Source organism: Ziziphus jujuba, chromosome 3 (assembly GCF_031755915.1).
Source record: "Ziziphus jujuba cultivar Dongzao chromosome 3, ASM3175591v1".
Taxonomy (NCBI): domain Eukaryota; kingdom Viridiplantae; phylum Streptophyta; class Magnoliopsida; order Rosales; family Rhamnaceae; genus Ziziphus; species Ziziphus jujuba.
In genome coordinates this window covers 22,030,367-22,049,227 of record NC_083381.1, presented here as the reverse complement: position 1 = coordinate 22,049,227, position 18,861 = coordinate 22,030,367, and the positions used below count along the sequence as shown (strand labels likewise).

Below are 18,861 nucleotides of genomic sequence, written 5' to 3'. Positions count from 1 at the left end.
GTGCAAAAAAATGGCTTTTGAAGGCAGCAAAAGGGTGAATTCTAAAGATCTTTATGGTCAGGGATACGTGTGGCTAAAAGGTTAGTACGGACGAGAAAATGGTACAAATAATAAAAATTAAAAAAAAAAAGAGAGAAAGAGAGAAATAATTCTTAAAAATCAAAAATCTAAAAAAATATTTCAAATGATTTTTAAAAACAGTCAAATTGTTTAAAATAACGGCTATTTGTTTTTCATTATGTTTCAAACTGAAAATAAAAAGAAAGACCGTTATCAAAAAGAGTCTTAGAGTTGTTTTTTTTTTTTTTTTAAACTAATTAAATTTGTAACAAGATCTTTTAATTGATTAAGTTTTCCCTAGTTTACAAGTATTTCGATTAGCATAATTATACGGCCTCTTGATACTTGTTTTATTTATTATTTTTTAAATAAAAACATAATTCTTCCAAAAAATAAAAATAAAAACGTAATTTGTAAGTAGTGCTGGCTGTGATTAACAAATAAACCAAGAACAGGAAGGAAAAAAAAAAAATGTCGTTTAACACCTTGTATTAATATAAATAACGGCCAGTTCAACCATTAACTAAACATGAAGGAAAAATAAATTATTTTTTCAGTTATTTTGTACTTAATATCTTATTTTCCTCAAGGTCAAATAACATTGACACAAAATTAATACTATAATTCTTTTGGTAATAATTTAATTTAAATAACGGCCAGTTCAACCATTAATAATGTCAAAGGAAACAATGTTGGGCGGTAATGCTGATGATTTCTATGAGAGGCTCTGTGTAATTCCCAATAACAACCTGACTTTTATAAATAATCTCCAGCTGTCTACTAATTTAAAGAATGTTTTGCTAGTTGTTTAAGTAAAACTTTTTTTTAAAAGAAAAAAAAAATTGTTTTGATTTTAACAGAACATTATAATTCAGATCGACTCCATTCTAATGATGACGAAAAATGAATTTGATTATTATCAGACTAACTTAAAAGACAAACCTTTTGGCACTTTTCATCTAACAGCAACATTGATTATGGTACATAATATATATATATATATACATATATATATATATATATATATATATATGTATATATACGTATATATGTATATATGTATAACCAACCGCTTTTTTATATATAAAAAACAATAATACAATAGTGGTCAAATTTGTTCATCAAATTTTATTTAGCAAATGACATAGCAAAATGTTATTGGGTTCATTTTTCATGAATTTAGATTATAATTATACTCTAAAGAACAGATAAACATCAATTTACGATTGGATAAGAAAATTGTAAGTAAGGTTAAGATACTTTGTAGAATTTCATGGTAAATGTAACACTATCCATATATATATATGAACTTATATATTTGTGGTATATACATGCATAAAAAGAAAATGGCAAACTAATTCCAGAATGTCATCAAACTATCATATTTTCAAACCCTACCGACATAACTATAAAGGAAAGTGAAGGAAACATATCATTACCCAGAAAACATGTTATTACTAAAGATCAAATTCGAGTTAATCATACCGGAAATGCAGTTGCACAAAATTGCAGAACTGAAAAGCAGAATAATCGTTTTCGTCGAAGAACAACATTCTTGCCAGTGAATTTTTTGATGAGAGAGACATTAATCTTCCATAGCTCCTATAGAAAAAGTTGATAGAATATTAGAAGCATATAAATGTGTTAAATTCAAGAGAAAGAAGATTATATGAATAGAAAACAAACAGTATGTAACTTTTTAAATATTGAAAGAAAAACAGTTGAATGCCAAATGATCTCTCATCCCTCAATAACTAAAACAACTTTGATGATTATCTGTTGAATTAGCATGAAATACATAATTAGATAAATTCCTTAACTAACAAGTTAAATTGAATCCTTCTTTAGAGCAAAAAAATGTAACCTGAAAAATATAGACTAACAAAATTACAATGATAATTGTTTTCTCATCCAAAATAAGCATTTTCTTTTCCCAAACTTCATTTCCAAGCTCTTCTTTTTCTCTTTTGCTATTTTCTTTGGTAATTTTAAAGTTTTTTTCTCACCAAAAGTGGAATTTGTTGACAGAGGAAAACAGATATGTAAATACCGATATTAATTATAAAAAAAGATTTCAAGCCCTGTGGTTTTATCCAAAGAAACAGTATCAAAATTATGGGCTAGAATAAACAATGCCAAATTTAGAAAACTTCTGTTTAAAATTTGTGTTAGCCAATAATTAATTTATTAATGGCCAAAAACCATATAATTGCAAATAAGAAATTGTTTATACAAGGTAAATAAAAGTATAACTATACAAGCAATCCAGTTTATATCTATCCTGATAACAATCTCTCCAATGAAAATTCAAACTTCATAGACTAATTTGACTGCAAATGTTGTATGGAAACCGAAAAAATGTAACTCAACCAAGACTTTATCTGTTAAGAACAACAAAATTATTAAGACTGATATGATTGAGTTTATATACCATCTCCGGTTGAACTCTGTTCCACGTCAACCTGTTGTTGCTGCGGCCACAGCAGTTCGGAAGATTCACACTCCTGAGAAGGCTTGCCTTTTGTCAATGAACATGATTGTGGGACAGAAAATGAATCCCTGCTTGTAGTCTGCTTCTTAGCAGATGAAGATTCAGCTGTTGAACGCAACTCTTTATCTGCTCTTGATGTCCCGGCCTTATCAACATTGCCCAAATTATTCGGCGTGTCTCTCTCCTCTTCCACATGTTTTGATCTCTTCCTGTTAATTGGATTGGTTTTCAGATTTTGTGAAGTTGGCACCATCTGATCATTTGATGAATTGGTAGGACATCGCAAAGCTTTTTCTTCCTTGAAGGCAACCATTTTAACAGGCAGATTTGCAATCCGGTCCGAGTTATCAACAACAACTTCATCTTTCCCACTTGATTTTCCATCCTTTGAAGCTGCTTCCATTTCCCACATCTTGAATATAGCCTCAGTCAAATGTTCTCTTGCTGAATCTAGATCAATAATGGGTTTTGGATAGTTGAAACCCAACTCGACCCCTGACGCTTTAAGCACAGATTCTGGTGCGTCCCATGGATGATGGATCCACTCAGTTGGTAATCGTGCTAGTTCAGGCAGCCATTGCCTCACATATTCTCCCTCTGGATCAAATTTTGAGCCTTGAAGCTAGACTCCAAAATTTCAGATATATGAATAAGAATGAGATTCAAAAACAGGCTGATTGGAACTGCTTCTATTTCAAGAAACAGTCTATGAGGCTATATATAATTGAAACTTTAGGTTTTGAAAAAAAACTTAATATTGAACTTACTAATCATTTTCAGAATCTTCCGGTACAGTTTTATAACCTTTTTTTTTTTTTACACTTATTAGAAGTATTTTGAAGTTCTAAGAAAGTTGGATTACTTTTCATGCAGCGTACCAAGAATTTAACACATAAGAAATGGTACAAAAAGCTGTTACCATGATAAGCAGAACAAAATAGATGAAAAATCACCACTGAGGACGTAAAATTCCTTGCTTTGGAAATATGTTCATAGAACAAAAGATCCATATGTATCATGCTTAGGCACAATGGAATAAATCCAATGCAAACAAGAAACACAACGAGCTGATACAATTCCATAGGAGTTTTCATTATCAACAGCATAGCTTTTCCATCGTAGGAATCAAGAAGATATGTTCAATTTCTAAATCCTTGCAGATTATAGACACAACTAGTAGCAATATTAGATTGATATACGCTCAATAACAAATGCTAACCTCGGGACTGTCCAGACGCTCAAGCTCGTGGCCATCCGGTAAACTTCCTGAGATATACTGCCAACCAAGTATATCACTTTCCAAGTCTGCATCCAAAAGTGTGTCCCAGAAATACTTCATTCCCCATCTCCAAGGTAGAAGCAAAACCTTCACCGCAAAACTTGAAACAATGACTCTAATTCTGTTGTGTATCCACCCGGTCGCCCAAAGCTCTCTCATTCCTGCATCAACCAAAGGGTAGCCAGTTTTTCCCTGTCTCCAAGCCTTAAAACGTGCCTGGTTGGCTTGCCATGGGAAAAATTTCAAGTTGATCAACAACGACCTCTCGTGGGTGAACGGGAAGTTGAAACAAAGGTAACGAGAGTATTCTCTAAGCCCGAGGGCCCTGAGAAAAAGAGTAACACTTTCTTGCCCTACAGAGTTCCCTTCTTTAACCCACAGAATCTGTTTTGTTCGAGCACACTGGAAAACCTTCCTCACACTCAGTTCTCCGAAATGAAGATATGGAGACAGAAGTGATGTGGAGTTTCCTCCAACCTTTAGCCTATTATTTGAATATTCAACAAGGTGCACCTCAATAAATTCAGTTAAGACTTTATCAGCATTGCTCCAACCTGGAGACCATGATCTTCCTAAAAGGGCATTACTTGATTTTTCTGATTCATTTTCGAGATTCAAATCATCAATTGAACTTTTTTTGATTCTTCCTGTCAGTAATGCCATAAAATTGCATATCAGGTTTCCATACTTCTCATCTTTTTATTTTGTTCTTTTGAAAAAAAAAAAAAAAAATTGTCAAAAAGGAATTACATACCTTCTGCAATATTGTATTACCAAGGAAATGTTCCTAAATTAACAATTAATCAATCTGTCAATATGGAAAAACCTACTTAGAAAAAGTTAATATGTACCTGCTGCTGCTGCTGCTGGTAACAATTTCCATGGAGGAAGAAATGAAGTAGGTTCCATTGGCATGTCCAAGCACTTATTCCAATAAGACTCAAAGTTTGTATATGCATTTCCTTGTTCATCATAAATTTCCCATGGCTCGAACAACAAATCTGCATTAAAGCTCTGCACCGAAATGCCTAACTCCACAAGTTTTTTTTTGACGCTGTGATCACGAACAAGTGAAACAGGATCTAGTGTAGAGTGAAAGAGAGACATATAAGATGTATGAGTTTTTAGATGCTTCATCTGCGGTACGTTTGTAATAAGTAAAGCCATTAAAAATAAATAAATAAATAAAAATAAATAAATAAATAAAATTGATAAATAACATCTCTAAACTTGTTAACTCTTTATTTATATCACCTAAATAAAACCTAATGAAGGTCGAGACAATTCCATAACAGCAACAATTATCAACAACAAAGTTTACACATGATACAACAGATATAAGCATCCAAAGAGAAACAACAATTTCAAATTGAATAAAATCAATCTCTGAGAATATATAACTAAACATACTCATAGAAACGTATTTATAAGTGTGTTTGTTCATCTATGGAATAAAGCTACCATGAAGAGAGGAAGCGTAACTAACATACCATAAAGATGGTTAAAGACTACTTTTGTTGCTCCAGTGGCGTTGATACACTCCAAGAGAGCATCGAAAGTACTTTCGGTTTTAATCAGCACAAGTTCAGCCCCAAGTGATTTCAAGGACTGATCCAAGTGAGCAAGAGACTGTTTCAACCACCATCTCGAAACTCTACCGGGATAGAATTGCCCTTCCTCTTTAGGACACCAAATATACACAGGAAAGACACAACCATCCCTTGCAGCAGCAACTAAAGCAGGATTATCCTCAATCCTCAGGTCCCTTCTAAACCAAACTATGGTCTTATTACCACCATCCATCTTGCATTATTCAGATCCTTCAGGTTAGAATTACCGAATTCATAAAGCTCTCAAGAATTTTCACTACATCTTTCTTCCAATCACTTCCAACATAGATGAAATCCTCATCTGTCACAAACCCCAGCTAATGAATTGATGGGGCTGAATCTAGAAACCCACAAAGCAACAAGAAATTGAAACTGCAGGATTTGCTATTGGCTCTGAGACCTTAAAATCTGGCCAGATCAAGAGAAAAAATTATGAGGATTCAAATAACCTTCCCAAAATACTTCAACTCAAAAGCCCACCATCGAAGAGCATATTTAGCTTTGATTCACCTAGTGTTCTGAAAACAAGAGTTTAATACAGCTTTGATTTTACCCTGGTTTTGCCGCAAAAAAAAAAGAAACAGTTTTGTGCATAAATATAGCAAATCAGAAGCATCAGATTTCATGTGACTAAACGACCAAAGACAATGAATCTGAAATAATTAATCAATAATTCATTAAAGAAAGTTATCCACAAAGAACCAGAATATAATAACTAAAAGAACCAGAACATAATCATAGAAACAAAAGGATCATGACCATTACCAGTTCAGGTTTTAGACATCATTGAAGGAGATAACAAATACCCATTTTCCTATCAACCACGGAGGCTCCAAAATGGTTTATAAATCGGAAAATTTTATTTTAATAAACATGGAAAAACATGTATATAAACTGTACAAACCAGTTTATTAGCCTATCTGTCATACGACGTACAGTGTGTGAGCAGAGAGAGGCCTATGAAGAGCAAAGGTGAATCAGGAAAATGGATTTTTCATTGAGTGAAATTATGGATCCCAATTACGTTACATCACGTGGAGAAAGTTTTGAGTAAATTGTGGTGGTAAGACACTACTTGGTCCTTCTGATGGCCCCACCATGAAAGATAAAAAAAAAAGGAGAAGATAAGGCTTCCTAAATTCTTAATGGTAAACCTCATTGACTCAAAACGATATTTAATTACTAAGAACCTGTTGAAAATGACTCTAGTAGTAGCATGACAAAGCTTTCCGGGTTTGGAGGTTTTGAAGGGTTAATTGATTGGGCACAACCCTCAAAATTCAAAATCAAAAATTCCAAACAAATCAATCGCACATTCGCACATGTTTTCCATTTGATGTTGTCCTAGATACTGTTCTAAATGTGGAAAGATTTGCTACAATAGTGTTTACACGTGGAACTGCGTTTTGTTTTTGGAAATCCCTATTGTGTTACAGTTTTCAAATTTATGTCGGACAACCTTAATTTTTTTATTTTTTTTTATTTTTTGGTTGTTTCTCTCATCATATTGATGGATTCCCCTCTTTTTTTGTTTTTTTCTTTCCGTTTTGTCCCATAATATTACTTGTAATGGAAAGTATAAAACTGGATAGTCCAATAATTTTTTGGGTAAAATATTTTACCCCCTAAGTTTTTTTTTTTATCAATATTTCTACCCTAAGTTATTGTGTGTTTTTGAATTTACCCTCAAACTTCCACAACATTGTCCATGAAGCATTATTTTTTTGGTTCATTTCGGTTTCAATGTTAATAATGATAGTTTTGAAAGCAAAATGTTACTTATTGAATAACTACATAATTTATTTCTTTACAATTTCAAATGTAAGTTATTATTAGGCTAAAATGGCACAAAAGCAATACTTTTAAAAGGGCCAAAGTGCAAACCCACAAGTAGTTTGGCGAAAATGTATTTTACCAAATCAAAAGTATTTTGGAAATTGGAAGTGAAAAATTAACCCTTTTTATTTTTTTTTTGAGAATATTTCATCTAAATTTTTTAAAATTTGCATTAATTTTAATTTAATTTTTTAAATTTTAAAAAAAATTAACTAATACCTTTTCATGAAAGTAAACGAAAATAAATAATTTTTTTTTGAAGAATATAAATAAAAAAATATATATATTTAAAAATTTTAAAAAAGAAAAGATACTTTTAAAAATTTATATTTAAACTAAATATAAAAGGAAGTAAATGAAATTATATATTTATTTTGTTTGGTAAATGGGATAAATCAACCAAACTTGGTTTATAATTTTATATTTGCTTGTTTATTTTTATTTTGGGATCTGCTTGAGTTATCCCCACATGGGTTCTCTGATATCCCTCTAAAGCTGTCGACAACCACAAAGGCCAAGAAATAAATATCACTGACATTCAACAGTTAACAACTTGAACATTGAAAGTGATCCTACCACCTGTCTGTCCATTTGTGAAATGGAAAGTATAAAAAGAGAATTTGGCAATTATGAGACCAAAAAGTAAAAAAAAACAGAGGTGAGTTTTGATACAGATGAACCCGTCAATTCCAATTCCTGTTAATTTCACCTCTTAGAAAATTTTAGGCCAATTCACTGAACCAACTATGCAGAATCCAATTGCCAAGTCCCAGTACTTTCTTTAAAACCACAAATTCTTTAGAGATTAGATATGAAACACGTAAATAATTTACTATGGTAGATAAATAAATGAATGCAAAGAGAGACTCTATGATAGAAATATGTATTTCATAATAAGAGGATTCAAATCATGATGTCTAGTCACCCAATTTTCACCCAGAATGCATCAAAAGGCAATAGGGAAGCTCAAATTCCCCTCTACAGGGTATCATAGCCACAAGTCCCTAATCAGCCATTTTCCAGGTGCTGTTTTATTTGATAATGTTGGGATATTGTAATGTGTGCATGAACAGATTTTGTGGAAACCAGAAAACTAATCAGAGCAGGAAAGTGGATTTTCCCTTCAGGTTGATAACAGAAACTCCAGGCACTTGTTCAAGATGAACAAACAGTTTCAGACAAGTGCTCAGTTTGCACGCTCTCGGATGACATCGATATCCATTTCGGTCGGATCAGTAGCCTGGATCTCATAATGGATGCCTTCCAGCTCCCTTCTGAACCTTTCCTTTGATGTAGCATAGAGCATCTTTGCACGGATTCTTGATACAGAAGGCGACCTGAATTCGAACAAGTAATGAAGGTGACCAAAAATGCTGCAATGATCATTTATTGATATAAACTATGCTCTTTGAACAATGAACTACATAAAAGACACATTTTTCACAACACTAAACTGAGCAAACAAAATTAAGAATTAATAATGCAAAAAAGAAGGATAAATAATTAACGAATAGCTAATGAAATTACAGCTTATGATGAAGCTCAAGTGGTGGGGAAGGCTATCTCCTGCTGTCTAAACCAGCCAATGAAACAAAAAGAAAAACCTAACTACATTCCAACCAAGGGAAACGTCGACAAATTCAACTTTTAAAGTTGACACTACTTGTTTTCTGAACACCCCTGAACAAGAGCAAAAAAGAGAACATTAAAACAGCCTCACTGAAAAAGGGACATCATGTATAGCAAGTGAAATGAGTGCAAACTAACAAAGCTCCAAGCATTCGTCCTCTTCATACTTAAAGAGATATCAGATTACTAAAAAAGCTATCAACTTCCATTTGATTAATTAACATATCACTCCTTATTAGCAAACTTATCACTTCCAAAAGTAGCATCAACAGCAGATGCTACCTCAACAAGTCACAATCTCGAATAAATATCAAGTTCAATTGCGTCAGAATCAGAGTCTAGTACTTTAAAGTCAGTCAACAGCAAAAGAAACTAACCATGCAATGAAAAAGATCTTGCTTTTCTGACAATTCTCCGCGGTCACAAAATCAAAGTCATAAACTGCATAACGGCAGTCATTCTCAGGCAAAGAAGCAGTGAAATCATCATAGCTTTCAGCAGGTCCTCCCGTCTTTTCAACCACAACCTCCTTTTTCTTTTCATCAATCTTAAAAATCACATAGCGGTGAACCTTTTTCCTCTGCAGTTCCAGGTATGTGCTCTTACTGTGCTCAGCAACGCCCATGCCAGATGATGAATTTGTCTAATACAAAACCCAGTTTAGATACTTAGCTCCAATCAACATTAAATAAAAACATAAAGTGTAAGCAAATGTACAATGTTTGAGCCCTCACATAATTCCATCTCTTAAGCACGGAATAGAAACAAAAATTCACAATTTAAAGTCGTTCCTTATTCAACATTGAACAGCTGGGCTCAGCAGAAAGTGTAAGCAAATCCCAGAGCCACATGTGTACGTATCAAAAAATGGATAACAATTTATTGGCAAAGACAACTTCAGTTCTAATTTGAACCAATAAGGTCAAGCAACCAAAGGTACCAAAGACAAGAAACCTCAACGATCAAGAAAACAGATAAAAAACTAACTACTCAACGAAGCTGAACGTCAATAAAATTCCTATAGAACACAAAATATTGCCTTTGCCTCTATGATATACCTTTAACAAATATAATAACAAAAATTTCCTTGAAGCCCAAAAGCTTTACTGGGGGGAAAAAAAGACTACTTAATAAAAAAAAATTGAAATAAGTACTACAAAAACAAAAGTTCAACTGTTCAAGTGTTCAAGTGTTCAAGTGTTCATTAAGAACCCACTTTGTGAAATAGACCCAAAAAAAAAGGAAAAAAGAGCGAGTGCATGAATAATTAAAAAAACTGATATTATGACGATACTAGGTAGCATAGATATCATTATGGGAGAAGTTGATCGTTAAAATGATAATTGATACGACAGAAGTACAAGATATCAATTCTTTTTCTAGATTGGAGTTTTTAAAAGAGGTCTACGGAATTATATGGATACTCACTAGGTAAATCAAATTGAGCGTTCCTGAATGATCCACTATGCGTCTAAGATATATCTATTAAATAGATTATAACGTATAAACGTATAAGATATGTCTATAGACATATAACATATAATAAGTATATACACTAAACTCATAGTAACTAGCGGCTAATTCAGGAGTTGAAGTAAACGGGCCCTTTTAACTCAGTGGTAGAGTAACGCCATGGTAAGGCGTAAGTCATCGGTTCAAATCCGATAAGGGGCTTTGGTTTTTTCATAAACTCCAACGGCAGTATTCATAACCAAAACTAATATCTTCAGCTAGAAAAAGAATGACAAACCAAAATTCCTGATAATCAGATTATCAGACCCACAATGTTAGCCAGCAGAACCTCAAACGATGAACTTTAAATTTCATATTCCAAAAAATAAAAAAACCCAGAAACCAAAGCTAATATCTTCAGCTAGAAAAAGAATGACAAACCAAAATTCCTGATAATCAGATTATCAGACCCACAAAGTTAGCCAGCAGAACCTCAAACTATGAACTTTAAATTTCATATTCCAAAAAAAAAAAAAAAAAAAAGAAAGTCAGATCTAAACAAGAAATAGTTGAAGCTCACCCCTCTGAAAGCCATGCCTGCACTCGTCACCAAAAAAGAAAGTCTTTCTTCAAGAAAGGATTTGGAACTGTATGGAGAAGAAAGGAGGAGAAAAAACAGCCACCAAAAGAGACAGCCAAAAGAAAGAAATTATATCTTTTATTTTTATGAGTTTTTGAATGGAAAAAGGCGAATAAAAGCAAAGGATTCGTGGTTTGAAGGAAAAGGAAGGGAAATGAAAGCCGAGAGAGAAAAAGATAAAAACAAAGAAGAAAAAGAAAGGCGTCCTGTCATGGGCTTCCTTTTCTTCTATGTTCTTTTCACGACACAGGCCCCCACTCCATCACGGTCTCTTGAGTATCATCTGTTACTGTCATAATTACTATGTCACAGACAAATTCTGACCTTTCGATTAGGATGTTGATTAGATTCGAGGCTCTCTGATTGGTTGGTCCATTTGTGGGACATCTTTTTCTTTTCTTTTTTGTACGTTGGATTTTATGCACATTAATGGTGATCCACGGTGGCAAGACAAAGATTGTAAATTTATATTTATATAATAGTTTAGATTTATATAATAGTTTTATAAACTTTTATTATCAATTAAGGTGTTTTTATTCATAGGTTTGGATCGATGGTAAATTTAGTGAGAGTACACATTTCAAGGTTGGAATCTTGATTTGAGTAATAATCTCCCTTCCCCCATTTGTGATAAAAATAGTTTTCTCTTAGTAATAATATTAACAGAACTTAATATTTTTTTTATATAGTCTATTATTTTTGTGAAACGATTATTGAAGAAGGAAAAACATAATTGAAAATAGAAATGGAACATTTTCAAGCCAAGAAAAAAACATGGAAATTCCCAATCAAAACAAAGCAAAGCTCAGAAGTAAAAAACTGTTTTTTCAATTCAAAATGGCGGCTTTTTAACGTTTAGCCGTTCTGGATTCTTTGTACAGAAAATGGAGCATAAGCAGGTACAACAACTAGCTTTTACCATGCTTGGTTGCTGAGAAACAGAAGCAACCAACAAGAGAAAATTAAACATTTTTCATTCACCTACAAGATACATATATTCGTCCCTAGTACAATACCTTCAAAACATACACATACAAGATATTTGTGCTTCTATGAAGCCAAACACATTTTGATGAATAGCAATTATCTTCAAAGTTCTACAAAGTATGTAACAGACACCAAAAAACACGTTAACACATTCTTATATTGAGACCTACCAAAATAACTTATGCTGAGAACTCCTATCAGCCTTCCTATGTTAAGTGCCTCCACATTGCTGGACGATCTCTAGATATGAGGAGAGCACGAGAGGACAAGTAATCGAAACAAGGCGAATACAAGTCATCTGGGCCAATAATTTCTCTGACATTTTGAGTCTTTCCAAATTCAGTGGTAAAGCACTGCAGTTCATTATCCTTCAAGGGATCAAACACAAACAGCCCTCTTCCACAAACACCCATAACAGTATTTGAATTTCCCCAAACTTGTGTAATTGCTCTTTGGTGGCTATCTGCATTGCATTCTGGAAAAGCATAAGTGCTAAATAGTCTCTGATTGCGCATTGAAAACTGCTGCACTTCTGAAGAGAACTGTTTTTTAGCCCCTGAGCTCACATTGTTGCAACCAAGATAGATAGAATCTCCACGAGAGAAAACAGACTGAACATTCACACCGAGTTTTGATATCTTAAGGCCGACACCACTCGGGTGTCGGAAGTCTAAAATATTTATAGAATCCTGGGTGCAGAAAACTCCATCGTTTCCTTCTGCTTCTGATGAAGTTGACCTGCAGTTTGTGTATCAAACTCTTAGAAATGGTGGTGAAATATATAGCATACCATCCAAGCAAATGACAAATTTTAAATCCAAATTTTAAATCCAAATTATACATTTTCATACTACAAAGGACACATGATGCAATGTCGAAAACTTAAGCAAAAGAAGAAAACGAAGACCTGGATAGAAATGATAGCAGACTGAGTAATCATAGAATAATGACATGCATAATGAGATGTTGTTTTAAACCTATGCTTAGTTAAAATAACTATGATCCACTAGAGAAAAACATAAACATGAAAATAACCAAGAAATGTATTTCATATTACAGAAAGCAAAACAGAATATAAGTAAACAAGGGTAAACATAACAGAACCTTTGCCGAACGCCACCACCTAGTTCAGCGTCAGTGTTATTCACATGAAGGGCAGAGACTTTTCTTCCAGATGTAGAAACCGAAAGTAATGCCTGAGGATTGAGAGAGTTCACATCCCACAGAGAGATAGCCTCTGCTTCAGCTACAACTACTTTTCCTCTGTTCCTCCACTGCAAGGGGCTTGAATAATCCATACATAACACAGGCTTCTGCACATCCCATTTCATAACTTGCTCCCCATCACGGATGTCATGGATTCTCATGACCCTCTGGCAGCTAGCAGTTGAAATAATAAGAGGTCCACAGGGTTTATACCACCATTGTCGAATCTCTGCTTCCAAATTGTTACATAAAGCACCTCTTCTATATAAGATGTTGTTGGGCAACGGACTAAGCACCGATCTTGCAGGGGTCTTTCCATCCTCAGTGTAGAAAGCTTGCACATCTTTACTGTAGAAATCCCACGAACAAAAACCTGAATCCGTAGCATTCCCAGCGGATGCAGCCACGACATACCTCCCTGAGCAACCATCTGCACTAGGTGCACGGACTATCCAACAATCTCTCCACATATTAGGACAAACTCCTGCAGGAGGCCTGAACACAGCCTTCCCCTAAAAAGGGACGGACCATCAGCTTACAAATTAAACTCGAAAATTTTTTCTTTTTATATCGAATTCGAAGTGCCATGCTATTATTAATTAATATTCATATTTAGATACATATGTTGCAAAATGCTAATGTCCATGAAGCATCTGTTCATACCGCAGCGAAAAACAAGCATGATTTTATCTTTTCCAATACATGTAAGCGAAAATATGGTCCAAATTCAATCTAAGGAAAGTAAAAAGATATTGAGAAAGCAAGTAAAATCGTCAAATTGCTATTTAAACAAACAAGACATGGAAGTAGATTAACAAAGCTCGTTAAAAAAGAAGAAAGCATTTACCGAACTATACTGAATACGCACACTATCTGAAAATTGTAATGTTTTTCAATTGGTAATAAACAGTGCACATCACCAAAAAAGAATGGCCAGTGAATGGTGTTAAAAAATAAAAATAAAAATGTACCTCACAATTGACAATATCATAGAAGGTACATGTACCATCATCATGAGAAAGAAGAACAGACTCCCCCTCATTCACAAACCACCCAGCTGTTGTGGCTTTACAGCCTATTTCATTCAACTGAGCACTGGAAGTATCCTCAGTTTCATTGCCAAGTATCATTCCCTGCCTATTCTCCTGATCATCAAACTCATCTAATATTTCATCAGTTGTAAGAATGAGCTCAACATCATTTTTTTCAATCATGATGTTCGAAGATTCTTGTCCTCCTGCATCAGTATCACAATCCATTTCTTCAACATCACAATATTCTGAACCAGCCCGCGCATCCCTCGTTGTGACCTTTGCATGTTCCTTATCCAAAGAAGCCAAGAACTCCACCGCAATCCTATGCTCATCTATAGGGCTTAATGACTTGTCCTCTGCCATTGATTCACAATTGGGTTCTCCAACCTGGGACTCTACACTTTGAGAGCTTACTGATGATGCTTTCAAAGTTGTCCGACCTCTGAGCAACTTATGATGAGGAAAAAGTCTAGCTTCCAAATCTTCACTTTTCAAAACTTTCACCGAACTCTTACCATTATCCACCTGCTCAATGCCTTTAACCAAACTCCTAGAATTGTCCACCTCCTCAATCCGACCTTTCTCGACCATTTTTACATCCTGCTCATCCTGCCCAACACCCTTCAAGATTCCCTTCTTACTATTAGGATCAACCGTCACATTACCCATAGCATTCTCAATTCCTGAAATTTTTTCCTGAATATCTGAAAGTATCACCTTTGAGGTATCTGGGTTATTCATATCCAACATTTCCTTAGTCCTCTTGATATCAGAAGCAATTCTCTTAACCTTACCTTCTAAGAAAGCAAGCTTCTCATGGAGCTTGCTTGGATATTTGTTACCACCCCGACCACTAAAGCCTTCTTCACCCAAACCTTTCTCTTTAGGAACTTCCAAAACCATCACATCCTTAGTACATTCTTCATTCACCTCATTTTTCTGCCCCAAATGGATTCCATTACCAATCCTTACAGCTTTATTATCGACCCTGACCAATATCGGAACTTTCTTATCAAACCCATTGGGATTTACCAAGTCCGAGCTTGAATCAACACCATCAGTATCACCACCATTGTTGAATTCTCTAACCTTGTTTGCAATTTTCTCGCTCTGAACAACGTTCACTTTCAATTCCTCACAAACCCCATTCTTTTTCTCCAAATTCAAACCAACTCTACCACCGTCTTCTTTGCAATCCTTGAAAATCTTAATCTGACCCACACCCAAATCACTCGGTTTGAAGCCCAAATCCCCAAAACCACCCTTCTTCTGCTTCACGCTTTCAGAAACCCTAAACCCATTCAAAGTCTTACCTGCGCTCGCCACCATCCGATCGCTCTCTCGCAGAGAACCCTGAACGTTCCGATCCGTTGAGACCCTCCTATCCTTGCGCATATCAGATAAAACCCTCGTGAACTCAGATGGGCTTGGGCTCCTACCTCTCGGTGCAGACGAAGTGGACCACCGGACGCGAGGTTCACCGACGTGGCCAGCAGAGACGGCCGCTTTATCGACCCGCAACATGGGTCGGATCGCCGGCTTCAGGGACGCCGCGTTGTTGGTTTTGGAAGTTGGCCCGGGAGGGTTCTCTTTTCCGGCGGTGGAGGATCTTTTGACGAAGATGGGGGTTGGTGTGAGTGGTTTAGAGGGCTTTATGTGGTTGGCCGGAGCTTTGGGTCCGGCGCTACCGCCGGCACGGTCTCTTGGCCGGCGAGCCAATGATGCTGACATGGGTTTCCTTGGAAGAAACTAATGATTAAAAGAAATAATAATAGATAAAGAAGAAGATTGAGTAAATGGAAGTTTTTTAGGATTTTGGCTGTGTCTGTAATGAAAGAAATTTTTGAATTGTCTGAAAGGGAAACGAAGATGTTTGACGAAAGTGGTAAAGAGAGAGAATTTGAGTTTGAATTTTGTGTTTGAGCGGGAAAATGAATTTAGTTTTTCATTTTTTATTATTATTTATTTTTCTACCGACCAGAAACTTTTTATATAGTAGCTTTAAATTCTTAATATTAATTACGATTATGAACAATTTTAATATCTAGGTGCTCATTCCAAAATTAACTCAAAATATTTATATTGTATGTAATTTTAATGTCATAATTAATCAGTCTTAGACACAGTTCTTCTTCTAATATGGATATTTTATATTTATTTGTCAACTAATGATATATCATCACTTTATTTAGTGTTCAAAATTTGGTAAGCAAATTTAATTGTCATAATGGCACTTTATTTAAAAATATAGATTAGACATTTTTCATTGATTACAAAATGCATGTACTAACTTGATTGGCAAAACAGATGAGCATCGTTTTATGTATTAAAATACTATTAACCAAAATCTATATTGGAATTAAAAATTTATTGTTTAATAATAATAATAAAGCCCTTTTTTTTTTTTTTTTTGGGTTTTAAGATCGAAAAAAAAAAATTTTAGGCCTTATGGAAAAGTTCAAAATGTTTAGTTTATTATGAAGATGTTTTATGAGTTGGTAAAACAATCAAACAAAGGTTTAATGTAACTTTATTGGCATCTCTTTTTTTTCTTTTTCTTTTTTTCTTTTTTCTTTTTTCTTTTTTTTTTTTTGGGGAAGTTTTGTGACATATTGTTGATCAAAAAGGTAATGAGTGAGATTTCTTTCTATTGGTTGGTAGATTGACTTGAATTTACTCATTATGAAAGTTATTTGGAAATGGATTTCTAGCATTGTGGTTTCTTGGATGAATGGTGAGATTGCTCAGAATCATCCTTGTTCTAGACTTTATTGGTAGTTGCAAATAGGAGTTTGAGATGATTGCACATTTTCTACCCATCATAGTTATTGAGAGTGTTAGAAAGTGGTGATTTAATTTCCTCTTAATAGGCTCTCATCTTCTGAATGAGCCTCAAAGTGGCTGATGCCTCTGGTGTTATTGGATTCTAGAGTTGTTTCAGCTCTTAGTTCAACCCCACCCACCCCAAGCCCAAAAAAGAAAAAAAAAAAAAAAATATTTAGGCCTTTGTTAACAATATGGGCTGCACCATAGGCCCATACAGAAGGGGTCTAGAAATTGATTCCCATATTGAGGCCTTGAACATTTTTATTTATTTATTTATTTTTTTTATTGAGAGAAACCCTAACAAGTATTTTTATTAAATAAAATAGATTAATTTTTCATTTTTTTTTGGGAAATATATAAATTTTTGACTCTCTTAAAATTCTAGTATTAACGATCCATCATTTATAGCTATAATTATCTCTAATTGTTTATTTATTTATGGAGAAAAACACCTAATCAATTATTAAACTCTTAATCATATGGTTGTATCCTTGTATGAAACCTCTAATAGTAGGGGGGAAAAAAGTTAAATACATCCGTGTCCATATTTACTCATTTTTCATCTAAGTTGTTTAGTCTTGCTCACATAATTTATAAAAGGGATATGATATTTACGTCCACAAAACAACTTTATACACCATTTTATATTTTTCAATTGACTGATATACTCTTTATTTTATTTTTAGATTAGACTCTCTCGTTTCATTTAGATAATATACTTATGCATGGCACTTTATATACCTTATATAATAAACTCTTTAACCATTCCATTAAGCAAAAAACTCTTTGTTATACCTAAATAAGAATTAATTAACATTCCATTCACTATTTGCTACTTACAAATAACTCCAATATGTTAAATAATAATATTAAAAATAAAACCAAATAACCCAATGCCTGCAATTAATCCTCATAAATTATGAAAAATATACCGTTAAACACAAACTAAGAGTTTATTATATAATGATTTGAAATAATCATATAACGTACGTCCTTTAGGGGAAAAAATAATAATAATAAACAAAAACCACGAATTTGTTCTAAGTATTTGTGATTCCCATAGAAACATTCAGTCGGAATATTTCAAATACGCCTTTGATGCTATATTCTGAGAACAGTTCTATGCTGAAAGAAAATTTACATTTCTTTCACCTCTTGTTTAATTATTTCAAAGTAATTGCATCAGTAATTGATTGATTAAGAAAGTGTCAAAGAACTTGAAAGTCTAATATGTTCATGATCCTTTGAAATTGATTTTGTGATATTGGTGAGGCAATTAATACGAAGTCGGATCATAGTCAAATCCTTGCATCAGTACCTCCTCAAACTTTATACAGAGTTTATTTTGGACCTTTTCCTATCCCTTTTTATTTTTTTACCCCGTCAGTTTCTTATTTATCTTGGACTTCGTATCTTATTGATATCCACAAGCCAGCAAGAGATTGCCTTGGATAGACTTGGTACAAGTAATAAGCATATTCCTCTGGCAGGCGTGTGAAAGAACTGGCCAATGCTGATGGCTTAGTAGTACTGTAGTATTTATTATAACTAAGTTTTCAATTCAAAAGACTAAGCTTATTAAGAGGGCTTGATGTTTTTGACCTTCTATGGAACACTTCAACTGGTCTTCATGGGCAACATGCCTTGCTTGTATGTTTGCCTTTGGTTAATATAACCCACCTTTTCAGCAACTGGCCTTTTTTTTTTTTTTTTTGACACACGTGTTGCTGAGAGATTCAACAATTAGCACTGCCACATTGATTATGCAGCCATTTTCTATATATACCGTACTAGCTAGCCCTGACTGAGCT

At 34.0% G+C, this 18,861-nt stretch overlaps 3 protein-coding genes and 1 non-coding gene across 5 annotated transcripts; 1 reads left to right on the top strand and 3 right to left on the bottom strand.

Moving 5' to 3' along the window:
• Positions 1–1,294: 1,294 nt before the first annotated feature.
• LOC107422878 (cryptochrome-1) lies at positions 1,295–6,465 on the bottom strand. Of its 2 annotated transcripts, none has more exons than XM_048477464.2 (6): positions 6,206–6,465; positions 5,321–5,958; positions 4,682–4,912; positions 3,771–4,477; positions 2,492–3,173; positions 1,295–1,662 (listed from the first exon to the last, which is right to left on the bottom strand). In XM_048477464.2, exons 2-6 carry the CDS (start codon positions 5,631–5,633, stop codon positions 1,646–1,648), a joined length of 1,950 nt encoding a protein of 649 aa, XP_048333421.2. In that variant the 5' UTR covers positions 5,634–5,958; positions 6,206–6,465; the 3' UTR covers positions 1,295–1,645. The 2 variants fall into 2 exon arrangements, with proteins under 2 accessions (XP_048333421.2, XP_024931376.3); XM_025075608.3 differs by having other exon boundaries at positions 5,321–5,848.
• A 1,682-nt stretch (positions 6,466–8,147) lies between these two features.
• LOC107422841 (actin-depolymerizing factor) lies at positions 8,148–11,164 on the bottom strand. The gene is made up of 3 exons (XM_016032351.4): positions 10,938–11,164; positions 9,283–9,548; positions 8,148–8,613 (listed from the first exon to the last, which is right to left on the bottom strand). Exons 1-3 carry the CDS (start codon positions 10,950–10,952, stop codon positions 8,463–8,465), a joined length of 432 nt encoding a protein of 143 aa, XP_015887837.1. The 5' UTR covers positions 10,953–11,164; the 3' UTR covers positions 8,148–8,462.
• TRNAT-GGU (transfer RNA threonine (anticodon GGU)) lies at positions 10,508–10,579 on the top strand. Its single transcript has one exon. It is a non-coding gene; the product is annotated as a tRNA-Thr (tRNA).
• Positions 11,165–11,943: 779 nt separating the features above from the next.
• On the bottom strand, positions 11,944–16,103 carry LOC107422856 (KIN14B-interacting protein At4g14310). Its single transcript, XM_016032363.4, has 3 exons — positions 14,162–16,103; positions 13,089–13,702; positions 11,944–12,722 (listed from the first exon to the last, which is right to left on the bottom strand). The coding sequence occupies exons 1-3, from the start codon at positions 15,953–15,955 to the stop codon at positions 12,191–12,193; spliced, it is 2,940 nt and encodes a 979-aa protein (XP_015887849.3). The 5' UTR covers positions 15,956–16,103; the 3' UTR covers positions 11,944–12,190.
• Between the last annotated feature and the right edge of the window lie 2,758 nt (positions 16,104–18,861).